We start from the raw sequence: 21,589 nt of genomic DNA on the forward strand, positions 1-21,589 counted from the left end.
TATTCTGGTATCTTATGGTAGATCACTGCACATTGAGCAGATGTCTTCAAAGAACTATCCACAATAATTCCAAGATCTGTTTCTTCACTGGTAACAGCTGTTTTAGACCCCATCATTTTTGTATGTATAGTTGGGATTATATTTTTTGATGTGCATTACTTTGCATTTATCAACACTGAATTCCATCTGTCCTTGTGTTGCCCAATCACCCAGTTTTGTGAGATCCCTTTGTAACTCTTTGTAAAAAACAACAAATGGTCTGGTAGCACTTTATAGACTAACAAAACATGTAGTGCTACCAGACTGTTTGTTGTTTTTTTTTCTGTGAGGGTACGGCTACACTAGCCCCCTAGTTCAAAATAGGGAGGCTAATGAGGGTGACTGAAATTGCTAATGAAACACGGGATTTAAATATCCCACGCTTTATTAGCATATTCCCAGCCGGTCGCCGGAAACTGACTAGCCCAAAGTAACTGCCCGCCTCTATACGTGGCAGAGAAGTGGGATTCCGAGAGAAACCCCTTCGTTCGAATTAACTGTTAAATCTTTTCAGGCTAGTCAGTTTCTAAAATGGCGACCGGACGAGAATATGCCAATCAAGCGTGGGATATTTAAATCCCGCGCTTCATTAGCAATTTCGGTCGCCCTCATTAGCCTCCCTAGTTTGAACTAGGGGACTAGTGTAGACGTACCCTAACCAGGGGCGGCCCTAGACTAACTGCCATCAACTGGTGCCCTAGGCGAATTGGCGGCCCTCACCTCCCACAGCAGGGGAAGCCGGCTGGCTCTTGCCTCCTCCAGGGCTGACCTCCTCCCCCCCCCCCCCCCCACCCGCAGCAGGGGAAGCCGGCCGGCGTTTGGCTTCTCCAGAGCAGATCCCCCCCCCCCCGCCCCTTGGCAGGGGAAGCTGGCACGGGGCTTCTCCGGGCTGATGCCCCCCCCCCCCAGGTGCAGGGAAAGCCCTCGCACGCCCCTCTCCCAGGACTGACCCCCCTCCTGTAGCGCAGGGAAGCCATGTTCCTCAGCTCAGGTAAGGCATTTCCGGAAGGGGAAATGGAAGTGGCAGGGTCCAGGAATTTGGTGCCCCATGTAACTTGGCGCCCTAGGCAGCTGCCTAGTTTGCCTATAGCCACAGTCCGCCCCTGACCCTAACAGACTAACTTGGCTACCCCCTAATTCTTTGTAGTCGGCTATGGACTTAATTATTGTGAATAATTGTGTATTATCTGCAGATTTTGCCACCTCACTGTTTACCTCTTTTTCAAGAATATTTATGAGAAATTTAACAGCAGTTGTCCAAATGCAGATATTCTCCTCCCCTACCCCTGTATTTTAATCAGAGTACCTAGCAATGTTTTCATAATGCTCTAACAATCCTTCAGTTACTTGAATAACAAAAGCTTCAGCGGGCAAAAATGGGAGCAGTACAAACTCCATTTCAGTTAAGAACTGCCCCTGGAGCTAAGACGTGTGCTTTAAGCAGACCTCAAATATTAAATCCATGGGTTCAAACTAAAGGGACTACTAACCTCCCATAAATGGCACCCTTGGGAGGGAGACCACATAAAATGCACGTCAGATCTAGGCTGCGTGACCTGTTTTGAGTAATGTTCTGAAGAGTGGTGGTGGGGAATGATGGAGATGGATTCATTCCTAAAATGCATCTTGACCCTATAAGTTCCTGAGAAGGGTTAGTACTGCCACAGAGGGAGCGGATTCTTCTTCTTTTCCAGTGTAGCCCAAGAGAAGTCTGCATGGAAAGGGAGTCTTCTGTAGACAGGTCTGGCAGGGATGATTTTGGCCTAAGTTACTTATACAAATAAGTCACTAATTAAGTATCTCTCAGTCAGAGAGGCAGCAGATGACTATGTGCTGTTTGCTTTTGCATCATGTGCAATTTTGGGTTTCATCTACCAGCAGTAGGAAGTGCGCTTTTAAAATGAGTTTGACCTCCCACCACCTTGCCCCTCTCAGTTTGAATTAGCGTGTCTTCACTAGACCCACTAGTTTAAACGCTGGAAGATCGATAGCTGCAGCTTCAATCTTCTCTGTAGTGTAGACATACCCTCAGAAGCCTATAGCTACTCCAGTTTACTTAAATGGGAGCTGGACTGGGACCATCATTTACATTGAATATTAAATGTTCACCACCTGCCCAGTGCTTCTAATAAGCAGTTTGTCTACAAACCAGCTATCCTCGTCTGATCTCGATCACATAAAGCAAACCACTAAATGATCACCGTATGAAATACAGAGACAAATCCGTGTAAATAAAAAAATAAATAGTAAATGTAATTCTCATCAATCTACTAGTATATTTGTGAGCACCACGTTTTACATCACCCACTGCTATTAAGAACTGACTGATTTTGCAGAAAAACAACGATGAAATATAAGCAAATAAGCTATGTACATAGTAAATTTGGGGGCTATACTGTTCTCAGTGAAACAGATAGTTTCACAAATGTCTTTAATCACAGTAGGATTGTTCCCCTAAATATTGTCCTACCAGTAAGGTATTTTTATCTAAAATTGCAGCTCACAGCAGGGCTGTGAACATAACTGACAGGCTGCTTTTAAAAGATTTAACCCTGAGATTGAATCAGTTTATTTTAAGGTTGAAAAGTAATATTATTTACTGAATTACTTTTTTGGAGGGCACTTCCTTGTGTATGAGGCCATGTCTACATTGTCACTTTACTGTGACAGTTTTCTGGCTTGGGTGTGAACACCTCTCTATTCCCCCTTCTCACTTCTGTTCTCCCCCCCGCCCCACGTAAAGCTCCAATGTAGACTGGCTCCCAGCACGGGGACTCTACTCTTCTCTTGTAGGTGGTTTACATAAGGCACTGGGAGAGTTCTCCCAGCTTTGGCGCCATGATGACATTCACTTGAAAGCTCTGCTGTGGCAGTGCTTTAATGTTTTAAGTTTAGATTCAGCCTGCATAATGATACCGTGCTAGCTATGGTACTGTGATATGAGCTAGGTGACATCTTCAGACTAAAGGGTGAGTTCACACCTATCAGTTAACATAACCGCAAGCATAAGACCCACCTAAGACCATCCTTAGGCCTAGGCAAAATACACACCTGTGGTGCTTGGGCAACTCTGTTGCGTATGCCCGTAGGGCCACCCAGTGCTGGGATGGGACAGCAAGGCAGGCAGCGCTGGCTTAGGAGGTCATCCCCATCCTTTGGGGCACCCACTGGCTGTGCCCAGCTGCTGCCTACTCACACCTCCTCACGGGGGCTGGGAGCAGGGCCATGTCTTCAGTCAGGGAGAACCGGACAGGGCTAGGGGCTGAAGCTGAGGCAGGGCCAGGGCCAATGGCGGAGCTCTGGGCAGCAGCCAGTACCCTGGACATGGGGCCAGCAGCAGCCAGGAACCCATGTAAAATGTGGGAGTGCTGCAGCACGCTCCAGTCCTCACATCCATGCCTCCCTGCCCTGCTCCTGCATTCTTGAGAGCAGCCTTCCACCCTCTGGTGCGCCTTCCTCCCCTCCTCATTTCACCCTACCCTGCATAAAGCACCATACACCTTAAGGACAGCCTTGCCTAAGACAAAAGAGATGTGTGATCCGCCTATGAGCTAGTGGCTGAGTACTGTTTGGGTGGGGAAGCGAGCTCACCCAGAAACTGGGGAGAAGCAAGAACAGAGAGAGAGAGAGAGGCAAGAAAGCCAAGCAAGAGCCTTTAAGAACAGTGTGACTGGAAAAAGCTAGGGAGTGTTTGAGAAGGGGGTGTTTGGTGTTGGCTAAGAGGCTTGGGGGCTGTAAGCAAAAAAATTGTTCGTTTTGTTCTTGATTTGTTTGATATTCAGAGACCAGGAATTTGTGAGTTCTTTATAAATAAACAAGACTAAATCAAAGGAATACCACACTTCAACAATTTTTACTTATAGTTGGAACACCCTCAGAGTTAGACTCACTCCTCAGAAAAACAACAGTAGTCCGCATGTCCATGAACTTATGGAATTTGCATTGAAATCATGTTGGGTACTACAGTAATTAAAGAAGACACCCCAGTATCTCTCATGATGGGAAGTCAAACTCATTTTAAATGGGCACCTCCTACTGCTGGTAGATGAAACCCAGCATTGCACATGATGCAAAAGGAAGCAGCACATAGTCATCTGCTGCCTCTCTGACGGAGAGATAGTTAATTAGTAACTTATTTGTATAAGTAACTTCAGCCAAAATCATCCCTACCACATCTGTCTACAGAGGACTCCCTTTACGTGCAGACTTCTCTTGGACTACACTGGAGAAGAGGAATAATCAGCTGCCTCTGTGACAGTACTCATGGAGGAGTATGGGGAAGTTTAAGGGAGCGTGTTCTCCCTGCAACTTCCTGCAGTGCGGACAGCACCAAAAGTTGAGTTAAGGTACTTCAACTTTAGCTACATAATTAAAGTAGCTGAAGTTGTGTATCTTAATTCGACCTTATTCTGTAGTGTAGACATACCCTTAGTTCTAGGAAAAAAATAAATAACAACGAAGGCTTCTTAATAATTTGATTGAAAGTATACTTTCATACTAGCGACAGTATAATCATTGATGATTGTAGAAATATAATTTCACATTTCATTATATCCTGGTGAGTATAACTTAAAAAACTTTAGTTGCTATTATAAAACTATAGTGGCTACTGTCATAACAAACTAGCCACACTCAACCAGACAAGTAGCCACATTGTTCATACCAACTAACTACACTCAACTGATCAAATAGCCACAAATGGCTAGTGGTCAGCATGTTGGACACCACAGATATGAAAGAAAAATAGAAGCTGCACACATCTGCATTAAACATCTGACATTAATCAAGTAGATGAAAATAATAAATGGCTGTTTCAAATAATTTTTGATAGCTAAAAAAACAGTCAACCCTATTACTCCTAGATATTAAAAAAATAATGCAAGGTGTTTTTTACTTTAGCTCAAAAGTTTCATGATGATTTTAAAATGCAGTATCATCTCTTATGTATAGAATTCATGGCTAAAATCTAAAGCTTTCTTGAAGGAGCTTAATAAAAAGGAAAACAACCTGCATAGGAATTTTTATCCAGAATGAAGGATAAAACCTGTTACGGTTTAATATTGAATCCATTATAAAATTAATATTGAAGGTTACCCTTGTATAGGGCATCATAATGGAAGTAAATAATACATCATAATACAAGCTGGGTTACCTGAGGAAGAGCTTTGTGTAGCTCAAAAGCTTGTCTTGCTCACCAACAGAAGTTGGTTCAATAAGAGACACTACTTCACCTCCCCTGGTCCCTCTAAAGGTATATCTACACTACAGAGTCTTTTCAGAAAAACAACTGTTTTTCCGACAAAACTTGAGGAACGTCCACACTGCAATTGTGTTCTTCTGAAGAAAATCAAAAGAACAGAGGGTTTTTTTTGGCATTGTTAATCTTCATTCTGTGAGGAAGAAGCCTTTTTGTGTGTGTGGATGGGGAAGAGGGAATTCTTTCAGAAGAAGAGGAAAGAGGTAAAAGCACAGGTGCCCTGGTGGCCATTCCATCCATTGCAATCACAGCTTACATGTGAGAGAGCATCCATTCAGTCCGGATGCTTTCTTTCGAAAAGGCAGATAGCTTTTTCGATTCACTTTTGCAGTGTGAATGCTCTCTTTTGGAAGACGTTTTTTCGGAAGAGCTCTTTCAGAAAAGCTTCTTCCAAAAGAAGCCTGCAGTCTAGATGTAGCTTAACAGCCTGGGACTCATAGATACAGCAACACTGCACACAATGGGTGTGTCTAGACTACAGGTTTTTTTAGAAAAAAGTGTCAGTTTTTCAAAAAAACGTCCCTTGCATCTAGACTGCCGCTGCGTTCTTTCGCAATGAACATGGTGGGTTTTTCAACCGTGGTAAACCCCATTTTATGAGGAAGAACGCCTTTTTTCGAAAGTGCTCTTGAATGCAAACGGGGCTTTTTCGAAAGAGGGCATCCAGACTGCCTGGGTGCTCTCTTTCAAAAACGTGGTTTAGTTTTTTAAAAGAAGTGGTTGCAGTCTAGACGCTGTCTTTCGAAAGAGGCTTTTTCAAAAGATTCTTTCGAAAAAGCCTCTTTCGAAAGAGGCTTGTAGTCTAGACGTACCCAATGGAAGAAAATATGTTCTTTTTAGAACCACTAGGTGGCACTGAAACAGTTTGGCAAGATTTACAGAGAGCTTCTAAGTGGAGTTCCCATAAGTATGTTTTCCCTAGAAAAAATGTAGGTTGTTAGTCTCTGCCTCAAAAAAAGCATTATTCTTACAATTACATTACACAGATTACAAGCCTATATGATATATTTCTTATCCTCACCATGTATTGTACTAATGTGCATTATATTGTAGCTATGTGAACCAAAATATTTCTAGTTATAGTCATATACTAGCACTGTAGGAATACCGGTATGATAAATTTTAACACTACCTGCATAAATAGTACTGTCTCGAATATCTACAGATAGCATATAAAGGTTTTGTACACTTAGGACCAACTGTATTTCACATATCATTCAATATCTGTTACAGTAACGTATACTAGAGAACCCCAAAAGGCTAGATAGAAATAAAAACTTAAACTTAGAATTATTGTTGATTTTAAATATCTATACCTATAGCTAGACATAGATATAAATACAGATATGATATATTCCCAGTTACTACACAATTTCTCAGCAATCTAGGAGCACATATTATAACTCAAGCTCATGTAGGTCTCTTCCCATAACAGAAATAAAGAGAATCTTTGTGCCAGGAGTAATAGTAGATACTGAGATTCTATTGTTGCTTTCTTTTTCTGATATTTATGTTTCTTTTTATGTCCATAGCAGGATAGGTAGGAAGGAGTCAGGAAAGATTGTCAGCAGAAATTCTACAGTGAAGCAAAGAGCATATCTTTAGGGATAGTTCTGCGTTTCTTATTCTAATAAAATTCCTTGCTCAGAATTGGGGGAAAAGTAATTTTTTTGGTAACTTTTACTTTTATAATGTGATGCAATATCAGAAATCACTTCACTTTGCATCAGCAGAAAAAAGGACCAGAAAATGCTTTCAGCCTCTCAAAAGACTCCTTATGAGAAATCAACAGAGACTAGGTACCATCTAGATCAGGAGTGGGCAATAATTTTTGATTGGGTGGGGCCCACTCCAAGATTTTGGAAAGTGGTCAAGTGCTGCATTCGTCTATGGAGGAGGTGTGGGGTTTGGGACGGAAGTTGGGAGCAGAAGGGAACTCAGGACAGGGGACTGGGGTGCAGGAGAAGGTGTGGGGTCTGAGAGAGAGTTTAGGTGAAGTAGGGGATTATAACCTTGGGCTGGGGATTAGGGTGCTGGGTCTGGGAGGGAGAAGGGGTGCAGGAGTGAATTTTGACTTGGGTGAGGAGTGTAGCAGGGGTTGCTGGGTCTGGGAGGGAATTGTGATCTAGGATGGTGTGCGGAGGATTTGGGTGGTGACCTGGGGCAGGGAGTTAAGAAGTGGGAGAGCCTGGGGTGCAAAAGGCAGGGGCTGAGGTGCCAGAGGCAGGCTCTGGCCAGGAGACACTTACCTTAGGCGGCTCTCATCCAGGAGTCCAGCAGGGTCCCTAAGGCAGGCTCCCTCATACAGCAGCCCCAGCCACATGGGTTCTGTTTATGTGCTGCTCAGGGCCATGTGACCCTGAGGGATGAGAGACTTCACGCGCACTCTCCTGCCCCCAGAACAATTGGGTTCTGGGTGAGGAGCATGCAAAGTTTCTCGCCCCCCTACCAAGGTCATGCAGTGCCTAGAGCAGTGGTTCCCAACCTGGGGTCTGTGGACCACCAGGGAATTGCAGGGGGTCCGTGAAAAAAATAAGATAAAGAAAAATGATCATAGAAAATAAGCTTTAAATAAATTGCAAAGTTACAATCAATTATTATTTTTAAATTAAATATCTTCCAATAATTTTATTATTTACAGTCCAAAAATCTATGTTGTGGCACCTTTGTGTGACAAAACAATCACGACAGTTAGAAGCATACAAACATTAGTCATACATTCAGCATGGCTCTGTGGCTGCAATCAGGCTCACCGAAGAGAAAGGAAACTGATGAGCAGAGTGAAGCATCCACAAGTGGAATGTCTAATCAAACAGACAGAAGTAAACGAAAAGTGAGAAAATACTCTGGTGACTACTAGAATTGCAGCTAGAATTGGCTTTGGTGGGGGTCCGTGAATGGTTTGGGAGGGGAATTGGGGGTCTGCACTAGTGAAAAGGTTGGAAACCACCGGCCTAGAGGGAACCCCCATATGTTTTGAACAGCTGGCAACTCCGTTTACATGCCACATGCCCCTGGCAGGGAGCAAGAAAGTTTGCATGTTCTCTTGCCCGCAGCTACGATGATTGGCCTTGGGGTAGGGAAGTGTGCAAAATCGGCTCCCCCTGCCCCACCACCAGGGGCATGAGGTGTGCAGAGGGAACTTAGCAGCTACTTTTCATATGTAGATCTCAAAATGCTTTACAAAGGAGCTCAGTATGATCTCCCATTTTGCAGTTTGGCAAACTGAGGCACATTGGCCGACATGTTTTGCACTAGGTCACCTAGCAAGCAGTGTCAAAGCCAAGACTTGAACTAAAGTCTCAAATCCAAGTCCAATGCTTTATCCACACTGCCTAGTAAAAGCCTCTTTGTTAACAATTTGAAGGCTTAAGACATGATTACTCCCAGCTGTGTGAACTTAAAAGCAAGAGTGAAGAATAGAGCAAGAAACTTTTCCCTCTACTTTGGACCTTTGTACTGGCCCCATACACAAAGCAAACAATGGGAAGAGTAGAATGTAAAAAAATAAAATAAAACAAAAAAACCCTGATGAAAATAGTAGAGCATAGGTTAATAATCCCACTAAGCGAGAGTTTGCGATTACAAACAGAAATAATCAAATGATTGTGTCACAATATACAGGTCATTGCCTAAAAGGGGACTTAATGAAAGCTTTTATGCAGGCTTTAATATTTTTCTTGTCTGCAGCAACAGTCTTCATAAATTTTTGATTAATGAACTCATTAAACCCTTTAAAGACTAACAAGATGGTTTATTAGGTGATGAGCTTTCGTGGGCCAGACCCACTTCCTCAGATCAAATTGTGGAAGAAAATTGGCATGACCATATATACCAAAAGGGATACAATCAAAAAAATGTGAACATATATAAAATTGATATATATTTGGTATATATGGTCATGCCAATTTTCTTCCACAATTTGATCTAAGGAAGTGGGTCTGGCCCACAAAAGCTCATCACCTTGTGGAAGAAAACATTGTCCTCACTCTGTGTTTGTAAGCAACAAGTAACCAGAGGCAGTTTTATTACGAACTGCAGCAAGGGAAAAACTGGTTCGGACAGGGGGGGAAGCCCCCCCCCCCGAGGCAGATCTTCGAATACAAGCAATTATGAAGCAGTTTATATGCTGTCCATTTAGGTATAATAACAATAACAATTAGTCTCCTTCCCATTACAAACACCAATGGTTAACAGTTATTTAGTTCCACCCAGATGCTCCTTATCTCAAGGTCCCTTCCCTGCCAGAGTCAGCATTCTATCCTTATCTCCGTATGGAGGTGAGAGGCAAAGGCAGCGTCTAATTACAGATCTCGCGTTGTCAGGCCACAGACTTAGCCTGACTCTTGCTCTCTTGTTAACAAGACCAAGATGGCTGCACACAAATTCCCTTATTCCCTTTTCCTGCCTCCACATCCTAATAAACCATCCTGTTAGTTTTTAAAGTGCTGCATAGTCCTGTCTTTTGTTTCAGCAAAACCAGACTGACACGGCTACATCTCTATTACTATTAATATTCATTAAGCCCTGACATTACTAGGAAAGACATATTTTTTCTGTGACCCATGATAATTAAAATGCGAATGCATTTGTTCAAGAAAATAACTAGAATAATTTATTTAGCAAAACAACATAAAACCAGCTTTAGACTTAGCTACATGAATTAGTTAACCATCATGGACAAAACTGACAGTTATTAGGCTAGTTTAATGTTATATCAATCACAATGATTCACAGGTAGAAGGTGGCGTACAATACCACCTGGTATACTCTCTCTATTTACATGGATATTAAAATTATAGCTGCTTGGAAAATTTCTATGGACTACTTTCTATAGACAAAAACGAATGAAAATGTTAGCAATTTTTTCCTTTTTCCTAACCAGTTCTAATTCACAGGCATAGCAAAGTGGGGTGACATATTCTGTTCTATCAATGCTTATGCACTATTCCTGGGGTTAAGTCAAAGGGTTAAATCCTGGTCTTCTTGAAATCAATGACAAAACTGTCTTTTACTTCTCCTCAGGTCCCTAAAGAGGACAGTGAGTAAGTATAATGAAGTTGTATATGCACATCAAGCAGAATTTTCAGTAGCAAAACAATGATAAGCACACCAGAAGAATACAGGGATTTCTACTTACAAGCTGGAAAATCCCATAGCTACAATATGTATCTCACAGCATTCACAAGTTGGGAGGTGGACCATTCTAGATTATCTTACCACTGTTCCAGGTTCCTGCGATGTGTTACAGGGAAAGAGTTTTACTTTCCAAAAGAAGTACTCAGTGTACAGAAAAATCCTTCCTCATCTCAGAATGGAACAGTTCAGTCAGAGTTGTATTGTTTATGCCAAAAGCACAATACTGATTTGGAAGCAATCAAATGACACATTTTTAAGTGTACGTACTGTAACAGATCGTAGAGTCCCCTGTTTTGATGGGTAAAAAGGTGTGTGTGTGCGTGAGTGTTATGTTAGCTGTGAGTCAATCCATTGTGTTAGTTCATTTGAGTTAGCTTACAAGGAGTCCCTGCTATAGGTTGCCCTGGTTTACATCCGTTCTGCACTAAAGTCGTTGATGCATTATAAGTCCTCCCATTGTTTGCTCTTAAGTCGCGCAAAAAAAAAATTGCTCAAATGGAAGTCAACTGCAGGAAAAATATTCCCTGTTTTAAGTTGTTTCACTATAAGTTCAAGTGTTTTGGAACACGTCATGGACTTATAGTGAGAATAGCCTGTACCACAATTGAAAATCTGGTCAAAATGCAAGCTAATATGGTTGAAGCCATGTCAATAGGCTGTGTTTTCACTTTGGTTTCCGACAGGCAAAAACGAGGCTAAGTAACATGGCTTGAAGTATGTTCTAGGAGGGAGGGGCTTTGAAGCCATGTTACATTTACTTGACTGAGGTAATATGACTGAAAAATACACAATATTATTGTGACATGGTGCGCCAACCCTGCACTGATAGTGAAGGAGTTAACCAGGCTTGCTGGGCTGAGAAGTCCCCTCTCCCGTGGCCCTGCTGGGCATGCTCCAGCTGCAGGATCAGTATAAAGGCCAGTGGAGCAGCTCAGTCAGGTCTGACCACTGAAGGGGAAGGAGCTCCTGCCAGAGTTGAGGAGCAACCACCCCTGCGGGATCAACTGGAGTGGCCGCGCATTCTGGAGCCGGAGCCATGGCACCAGCCAGAGCCACAGCCACCGCAGCCACCACCGCACCTTTCACGAGCTATCGCCACAGCTGTGATGCCAACTGCTATGCCAACAGCCACCGCCTTCACCAGCGCCAGGCCAAGCGCAGCCACTGGCGTGTTCACCAGCCCAGGTGGGAAAGCAGCCCAGGCAGGGGGCAGGAGACCACCCAGTGAGCTCGGCGTGCTTCCAGGACGACTCTCCGCTGAGCCAGTGGTGGGAGCCACCTGCCGCTGATAGGGCCCTGGGTTGGGGCCCAGTGGAGAGGGAGGGCCCAGGCGCCTCTACCCTCCTACCCTGACACTGCCAGCCAGGGGGCAGTACAGACTAGGCTGCTGGGCCATATTCACCCTCCTACCAGGGGGCAATACAGACTATGCTGCTGGGCCATATTGACTCCACAGACAGGGGGCAGTACAGACTTGGCCACGAGGCCATATTTTCCCCTTCCAAAGGGGCACGCGACTCCGTGACAGTTATCCATCAAGACAAGCCCAGGTTAATCCTGTATGAATATTTTAACCCTCTGTTTACTAAACCTTAGTGTCATAACTAAGGATTTCATTAAAGCCAAAATACCCGATTAAATGAATTATAAAGGTTTTATTTTACTGTGTGCAAGGTACATATTCATTAAGCCATTTTGTTTCTAACTTGTGCAAGTGATTTTGTAAAAAGTATTAGGCTGGGCAGATACACCAACAATACGTTACAGTAAGGCACTATACGGTATACTGTGCTGTACAATTCTGTTAGATGTGATATTATGTATGATGGCATTTTCTTTTTTTGGTGGGCAGAAGGAGAAGGCAGTGTGTTGACCTTAATTAGAATAATTAAAACCAGAATAATTGAATCCTAAAACCATTTTTAAAATATTGACATTATTTTCAAGTCATTTAGAGCTTGTTGTATAATTCTTTGGCAATGCTTTATCCTTCATTTTAGCCATTTCCTCACTGTCTGAAGTATGTCTGTCATTGGTGGTTACCAGCAACTCCATGTATAGGAGAAAAAGGAAAGAGATTGGCTATTTGTTATATTATTCATAATCTATTGAAAAATGGACACATTAGAAAAACAGTATTATTCCCCTAAATCAAGCTGATGCCTCCACCACATAAAACTTTCTCAATCATTAAAACATTGCCATTATAAATAAGTCATCCTGGTAGCTTCCATAGTGGTTCCAAAAGCTGTGGATTCCCAAGCAAACAGATAACTCAGTTGTTTGTAGACTATTTGTCATTCCAGTTTAATAACAAATTGATGGACTCATTGTCTACTTCGCTTCTGCATTTGTCATGGTAACATGTCTGTCTTCATCTGGATCCGTGACTCCACCTTATGGAAAGATACACAGAAGAACAAAATGGAGGCTGCTTTTCTGAGTTCCTGAAATTTACTGTTACCAAGGTGATGGAAAACAAAACAAATGGCTGTCCTGTCTGTCTGTATTCCTTCAGGTTCAGCAATAACAGATAAAAGGAGCCAAACTTCTAACTTTTAGGTCAATGGACATTGGTACAGGATCATGTAAAGAAGTTCATTCCATTGTGACTGTTGATCACTTAACAATCTATAAAGTTCTCTGAATGCAGCAGTAAGTCTGATAAGGGGATTTCTTTTACTATCAAAGCTCGGATGAATGTCAGATTGTTTGGAGAGAATAAATATATGTATTGCTTTTCAGGAGAGATACCTCTTGTTTCCTCAAAATGCAGCAATTTACTGTCTTTGAGATTATTTTGTAATGATTTTTTATGCTGTATAAATCAAATTCCCTTGTCATAAATATACAATTGCTTTTGATAGGTTTAAGTGCATTTTCACTTACTTTTCAGCACTATCTGTAAAATTCTATAATTCCATATTCATTTTTATCTCATTTTCAAATGCCACTCCTAGTCGATACCTAGAATCAGGGACAAGTATGATTTTTGTGAGTGTGAAACATTTCACATACACCCTCACACAGATAACTAATTTCTGACCCACCATCCCAAAATAAAATAAAAATTAACTGACTTATACACCATGCTCACACTTTTCTCTGTGCTGTCTGTTTTTATAAATAGGGTAAAAAGTAACCCCCTAGAGACAATAATATTTCTATTTTCAGGGCCTATCTCGTCAGATTTTTTTTTTTTATAGAAAACAGTGTTTTGTCCAAGCTGTGGTAAATCATGACAGACTTCTCACTTGAAGGAGCTGACAGTCAACGGAGTATGTGGAATTAAAAGCAGCCTAGAATCCTGAATCTACCACCACGCCTATTATACAAGAGCACCCCTCTCCAGCCAGAACCTGAAAACACGAGCTTAGCCTGCTGTGTAACTTTGTATTACAGAACTTGCATACTATTTAACTAATGCTTCCAAACAAAATTATCTGTGGTTTTGTGAGGTTGTTTATTAGGGTTGCCAGATGGCTTCAGTAAAAATACTGGACACACTTGACATTATATAAGGTGACCAGAATTTGAAAATGTGCAAGGAGGATACTGAGTTGACAAAAAAAACCATACTTGTATATGTATATAAATAATCATATAAATTAATGATCACGATATTAGTCGTCTTATAAGACAAACAGACTTAACGAAAACAATCATACAACATTAAAAACATCAATATTTGTCTCTCTTTTAAGAAATTAAGAATCTCAATCCATTTTTTATCAACTTCGTGCTCAGTCCATTCATTGTCTTTTATTATATTGTTAATTCTTCATACTTCGTTGAACAATAGTCATTTATTGTGATGCCAAATTTTTCTTTAACGAATAAAACTGTTTCAAGGATTTTATTCCATTGAATTTCTTCATTCAGCAGAATCAAATCAAACACGTACACTGGTTCGTCATGCTTAGTCCAATTTTCTAGATATTCAAGAGCATTTTTATAAAAGTTCATCGCCTCCGTTGTAAATTCTTTCTGCATTCCCGGATTGCTCTCTTGTAATTTGTTTAAATTAGTAATTACAACCAATGGAAGGAAGTTGGACTCAACACGTGATTCAAGTTGCTCATTTAATTGTTTAATATGCAATCCCACTTCTGTAGAAGTTATATGCTTTTTTTCAATACTTTTTATAACTGACTAGAACAAAGTTGCTTGATTGTGAACAAAGTGCAGAGTTACTTCAACAGATTCATTCTTAAAAAAGTTTTTGAAGATCAGTGGACATTTTTCCCAAACTTAGAAAATATTATTTTAAAGGCTCAAACAGTTGCAGCACTCGTTCAATGGCTGGCATTAAAGCTAACCATCTTGTTTTCTAATATCCCAACAGTTTTTTATATTCAGCTGAGGCGTCTTCGCAAAAAGTCTTTAATGATGAAACTCTTACAGTGAATCATTCAAAATGTAAATAAATTTGAGGTATCACAACTTCAGCATTGATGGACATTAAGTTTGATGCTGTATTGATGGCATTAGATACAATATGAGCATTGCAACCTATTCCAATAATCGTTTTCCCAAGTAAATGCATCATTTTCTTATGAACATTTTTATCGCCTTTGTGATTTACATCTCCAAAATTAGTATTTGTGTTATCGGCACACATCGCAATCACTTTATCATTCAAATTATGATTATCCACTAATTTTTTGATATGATTGGATATTATTTCAGATGTCTCATCATCAATTGCTTCCAAATTCAAAACTTTGATTTTAATACCATTTTCAAAACTGAAGTAACGAACTAACACCGGATACAACTTTGTATCTTTGTGGTTTGAAGCATCCGAAAGAAGTGTTACAAATTTAGCTTCTTCTAAATCTTTCTTCAAATTCTCTTGTGCGTAAGTTTGAAAAACGTTGCAAATAATAGCCTATCCTTTAGTTCTGGCACAATGGAATTTTTTATTATAAAGTATTCTATTCAGTTTTGATGTACAGTCCATGCTCCGAAAACTTTGATTGTGCATCACAGTGTGTTACGCAGTCAGACCTTCAGCAGCTGCTAAATTCTTTTTGTCTTCTCCAAATGATGTACTTCCTAAGAAGTCTGTAACTTTCTGGGACATTGATGCCGATGTTAAAGAATTTTGATGTTTGTTTGATGAAACATGCTTCATTATGCTGTATCGGCCACCTACTGCCACACTGAATTCCATGGAACAGACAGTACATTTCACTAATGAATCATCTCTTGTTTCATCCACAATTCTGATGAAAGGAAATTCCTTTTTAAAATTCTCATTGAAATGGCATTTTCTTTTCTTCGACATTTTTAGGGTTAATCGTGTCAGCTAAAAAAATCACATTGACAATAAATTAAAATGGCTCAAAATAAACAATAACATTTCATAAATACCCTCTAAGTGTACTTTTACTGTATATTAAGCCTTTTAACAGGGGTTCAATTGCAGTATAATGATACTTTAAAAAACAGTGATATATATATATATATATATATATATATATATATATATATATATATTTTGGCAAAGTAGAACAAGTAGGACAATTTTTTTCAAAGGAGGACAAAAGGAGGACATAATTATTGGGGAGGACAAGCCCCTCAAAAGGAGGACTGTCCTCAAAGGAGGACGGATGGTCACCTTACATGACATCACAATCTACGTTACATCTTATTTAGAGAATACCGGACATTTATATTTTCTCATTTATATTTTCTCAGTTTGTTTCCTGAACAGAAAGCTCAAATACAGGACTGTCCAGTTCAAAACCAGGCACCTGACACCCCTATTGTTTATCGGCTTGATAATAGCTTTAATTAATGCTGATGCATCCTAGCAAGGAAGCATAACCTCATATAGAAGTTAGGTGTGCCAGTGTCTTGTTTTTGTAAAACCTTGATATGATAGATATGGCAATGTCCTGTCATTTCCTTGAAAAATCTTCAAAAATTGAGTCTAAACATTTTTTAATCTAATGTATTAAAAATGCAAAGTTTATGTATTACTGGAAGATTTACCAGGTGTTGCCCAGATCTGCGGGTGGTGGAGGCCGCATGGCCCGCACACCAGGTTCTCCCCAGGCCTGGCTGAGGTTGGGGTGGTGCAGGAGTGACAGGATATGAGAAGGGACTCAGATCAGCGGCCTGGAAGGTGTGGAGGGCTCACGGGGGACAACTGTAGCAGAGGGGGAAGCACTGTCTGGGCGGTGATGAGCCTGCCACAGTAAAGGCGTCACTACCAGGATACCAGTGGGGGCTCTCTGGGCACCTGGAGCCATGCTGCTTTGCCAGGGGCAGCTCCCCAGGGTGGCCACGGCGAGGGCCATGCTGGTTATCTTGCAGTGGCTCTCTGGTGCCGGCAGGGGTTGTGGAGGCTGTGCTGCATATTTGGGTGTCCCTATGCAGTCCTGTGCACTTGTGTACCTAGGTCTGCTGTAGGGCTTCATCCCTCTGTGGTCACTTTACCCTATGACTGTCCCCCCTAGCAGCCTCTTCTCTTTCTATGACATGGAAAACAATACCATTGTAGGGAGTGGGACATCCCATTTTCCTGGCACAACCAAACTATGACCTTGCTTTAAGTTAAGAGGAAGCTGCCTACCAAATTTGGTGATCCTAGCTCTTACTGTTTAGGAGGAGTTCTTGAATAAGCAGATTCACAGATGTACATACAGACATGCACACTTCTAAAATATATACATTGTGGGACTGTACTTAATTTCTCTAGGGAGGAGAGGTAGCCAATGTAAATCTTCGGTAGTGTGATGAGCTGCAAAGCATTATGTGAACAATGGGCCAGACAAGAATGGACTTTTGGGGCCAAACAGAATTAATAGGGTATCCCTAGCAGTAGGTGAATGAAAATTTAACTCCCTCTAGTTATGTAACAACAACAAAAAGAGAGGCTTTAGAAGCTGTTCCTGAAGGTTATCTGTTCCCTGAATTTGAAGATCCAAGGCCCAAGTTGTATAAAGGAAAGAGGACATATCTACATTACAGATTTTTGCCAATGCACATTGCGTTGGTATAAAGCTGCTGTAAATAATATATTTCTTTTGTGTGCACATACGTGGCTTCATGTATTGGCACGGCTCATACTCACCTGCCCGGAGTGCATGTGATGATGCACAGGGCTGTGTACTATGGGTATGTATCTAGGGTTGCCAGATGGTTTCAACAAAAATATCGGGGACACTTGACATTACATCACAATCTACATCACATCTTATTTAGAAAATACCGGACATTTACATTTTCTCTATTTGTTTCCTGAACAGAAAGCTAAAATACTGGACTGTCCAGTTCAAAACCGGACACCTGGCAACCCTATTTGCATCCCCATGTGAAATTCACCACCATGTAGCCCACTGTCTTTGGGAAGTTTTTGCAGTGAATATTGGGGCAGAAACAAATTGCATAGAGGTGATTTGGAGCACGGGCTCACTTCTCAACATGCAGCTTTCTCCCTCCCATATGATCTGTATCTCCACATTTTTGTGCCTTTAAAAAATATACCATGAACCTGCATGACCCTCTTTACTGTGTACGTGCTTCTATCAGAGATGAGAGTCTGCACTACTCTGTGATTGTCATGAGCATTGAAAGCACAGGATACATGAGAGATTTCTTTGATCTAGCCTCTTAACTGCTCTTGGCATTACATCTCAATTTATGATGTAATATATTTTGCTATATCTTTTCGTACTGGTATTTCCAGGAGTTATAACATATCAAAAATACGTGTAATTATTAAGGGTGTGTCTACAGTGGTGCTAACTTGAAATAAGTAAGCAATTTTAGCTATGCAAATTGCATAGCTTATTTTGAGAGTCTATTTCAAAACAGTGCCATATTACGAAATAGACGGCTATTCCGACAAGTCCCTTAATCCCCGTGGAATGAGGTTTGCTGAGGCATCAGAACAGCAAGCCTATTATTTCGATCGCATTTTGAAATAACGGGCGTGCTGTTAAGATGCTGAAAACGCTATTTCAGGATACCGGACGTATCCTGAAATAGCACCGCTGTCTAGGTGTACCCTTTAAAACATTTGTTAATATGGAATCTTTGTTTTAAAGTACTGCTATGATTTGAGTTTTGTTTACTAGTCTGTAAAAACACTGGAAGATTTACCTGGCTTTTCTCAGGTCCTTAACTCAAATAATTTTTGGAAAATAAAATGAAAATGTACATGCTTCTGTAACCCACACACCTAGGCTACGTCTACACTGGCTACAATTTCCGGAAAAGCCATGCAAATCAGGTAAGTCAAAGTAGGAATAAGAGATCCTCCGGAAAAGGGCTTTATTCCGGAGGATCACGCCAGTCTAGACGCTTTTTTTCCGGCTTTTCCCCAAGCCGGAAAAAAAGCGGCGGACATGTTTATTTAAATCTGCGGGGGATATTTAAATCCCCCGCGGATTTCCCTATCCTGACTTACCTGATTTGCATGGCTTTTCCGGAAATTGTGGCCAATGTAGACGTAGCCATGGTGTGGTTACTTAGTACTGCAAGTGGCACCTAGACCACTGCAACAGTTAGGATCAAGAGACCTCTACAGCATGGGCTGGGAGCCAGATGGTTTTTAGCTCAGAGGGTAGAGGCTTCTAGAGTCAGCTCCTGAGGTTCCAGGTTCAAATCCACCTGTGACAAGTGGGGGCTCGTCCGGGATCTCAACTAGGTCTCTGAAGCTCGGGACCTGCTCCCTCACCGAGGGGAAGTATGTCACCCACACACCTAGCGTGGTTACTGAGCAATGCTAGTGGTACCTAGACCACAGCATCAGTTAAGATCAAGAGACCTCTACAGCATGGGCTGGGAGCCAGCTGGCTTTTAGCTCAGAGGGTAGAGGCTCCCTATAGTCAGCTCCTGAAGTCCCAGGTTCAAATCTGCCTTCGTGGTGGTTACATTTCATTTAAATCTCATTGCTCTGGGGTGGGGTTTGGGATGAGGGGTTCAGTGTGCAGGTTGCCCCAGGGAGAGACGACAACCCCCAGGCCTCTCTCACCACATTAGCTTGGGGCCACACGAGAAGAGCCTGGCCATGGCCACTGCAGTTTTAGCAGGCACAGGAAGAGGGGCATGTCCCCTGGCTGGAGCAGGTCCAAGTAAGGCTCTGTGAGAGCCACAGAAGGGTCACCTGTTCTCTGGAAGCAGCAGCTCTGGGGCAGCTCCAGGTTGGATGCCGTGGCTGGGGGGAGAGTGGGGGAAGCGTGTCCTTCTTTAGCCACAGCACGGAACTACCATGACCAGGGGAGTGGATGAGGCAGCTGCTCCCACAGCCTCAGCACAGAGCTGCCTCAGCTGGGGGGCCACACAGGCCCCTTCTGGCCAATAACAGAGCTCCTGCAGCAGCTCTGAGCTGAGGCTGGCAGGCAGAGGTGGCACTCTGCACTCCTGCCATAAGCCCCTACCTGCCCAGAGCCCACTTTAAGCATTCGCTGAGTTATGTCAGTTTTGAGGACGGTACTTGATTTGGTGATTCTCTTTTTTCTGTATGGTTTTCTGAGAAGCAATCCCATTCTAGGCACATCATGTTTTCCTGGCACAACCAAACCCTTGACCTTGCTTTAAGTTATGATAAGAGGAAGCTACATAATAAATTTGGTGGACCTAGCTCTTACTGTTTAGGAGGGCTTAGAGTGTTTGGAGGAGGATGTAAAGAATCATTGCAGAAAACTATATCATTATATTAAAATAAGTTGCACCAGTTTACACAAACTTTCATAGGCCCTGTCTTTCGGGATTGCTAAGGTGTGCTTGACCCCAGCTCCACCTCCAGCCCTGCCACCACCCCGCCTCTTCCTGACTTTACTCTTTCCCTACCCCACCTCTTTCGGCCCTAATTTTGTCCATATTCTTTAAACAGACATCTGACTGACTTTGACTTACTAAAAATAGTTTAGCTAAAAACATATATTATTGTTTTTTATTGTAGGCTGGTAGTGATGGGGAAAACATTGGAAATTGCCCATTTTCTCAGCGCCTCTTTATGATTCTGTGGCTAAAAGGTGTTATATTTAATGTAACAACTGTAGACTTGAAAAGGTAAGATTACAATATATATTTTCATTTTAGTCCAAGGGGAATTCTGTGCTATTGCACAATGCAGAATTTTGCAGAAATCGACATCGGTTGCATAGAATTTCCTTTCCTCCACAGAAATGGGCTGCAGTGCTGCTGGTTATAGAGTTGCTAGGCCTGGCAGAGCCCAGCACACACACAGAAAACACTGCTCGGGGGAGGGAGCTAGAGGATTTGTGGCATCCAGTATGCCCTGAAGGACAGAGAGCATGGCACATGGGAAATTCCATGCCAGCCTGGGACTGGCTGTTTCTCCCACTGGAGCCCTAGGCTCTAGGGCAGGGGTAGGCAATAATTGTTTTGCCTGAGGCCACTTTGGAAAGTTTTGAAGTGGCCCCAGGCCACACAGGAAGGGGCGCTACATCAAGCGGAAGGGGCGAGGCCAAGATACTTCCGGGTTCCCCACCCCCAGACAATGATTGGTCTGAGGATAAGGGAGTGCCTTTGCTCCCCCTCCCCCCACATTCTCCTTAGGTGCCCATGCCCCTGCCATGGGAGGAGACTTCCTGCGCTCTCCTACCCCTAGGCCAAATAGGGCCCGTGGATGGGGGAGCACGTGAAGAGTCCTCCATTCTGCCCTCGCCCTGCGAGCAGCGCGCAGCTCCTCAAAGCACTACGTGGTCCTGGCAGGGCAGGAGGAGGCTTGGCATGCTACCCCGCCCCTAGGCCAATTATGGCCTGGGGGCGGGGGAGTGCATGAAGCCTTCTCAGCTCTGCCCCCACCCTGCGAGCAGCACACGGTGCTTCAAAGCGCTGCATGCTCCTGGCAGGACGGGAGAAGTGCTCCCCTGCCCCTAGGCCCTGATTGGCCTAGGGGCGGGGGAGCAGCAGGGCCTCTGCTGGCTGGATCCACCCACTTGGTAGGCTGGATCCGCCCACGGAGGCCCTTTTGCCCACCCCTACTCTAGGATGTGGGAGGAGATGCAGGTACCTGCACTCATCCCCAACTGGGCTGCGGGGGCCGGGGAGAGGACAAAGAAACAGGAACTAGTTGTCATAGGGTTGTGACTACTCTTGAGGGAAATTTTTTGTGCCTGTATTCCTACAAACATACGTTCTGGCAGGTATTTTGAAATGAATTACAAAATA

General features: G+C 42.6%; 1 protein-coding gene across 1 annotated transcript in view; it reads left to right on the forward strand.

Moving 5' to 3' along the window:
• CLIC6 (chloride intracellular channel 6) overlaps positions 1 to 21,589 on the forward strand; it is a 51,724-nt gene that overhangs the window by 17,705 nt on the left and 12,430 nt on the right. Inside the window, exon 2 of the mRNA XM_006126010.4 lies at positions 20,355 to 20,464. Within this exon, the coding sequence (XP_006126072.3) occupies positions 20,355 to 20,464 (110 nt within the window). The remainder of the gene's footprint in view (positions 1 to 20,354; positions 20,465 to 21,589) is intronic.

The sequence above is a fragment of the Pelodiscus sinensis genome, chromosome 1 (genome assembly GCF_049634645.1).
Source record: "Pelodiscus sinensis isolate JC-2024 chromosome 1, ASM4963464v1, whole genome shotgun sequence".
In the NCBI taxonomy this organism is placed as follows: domain Eukaryota; kingdom Metazoa; phylum Chordata; order Testudines; family Trionychidae; genus Pelodiscus; species Pelodiscus sinensis.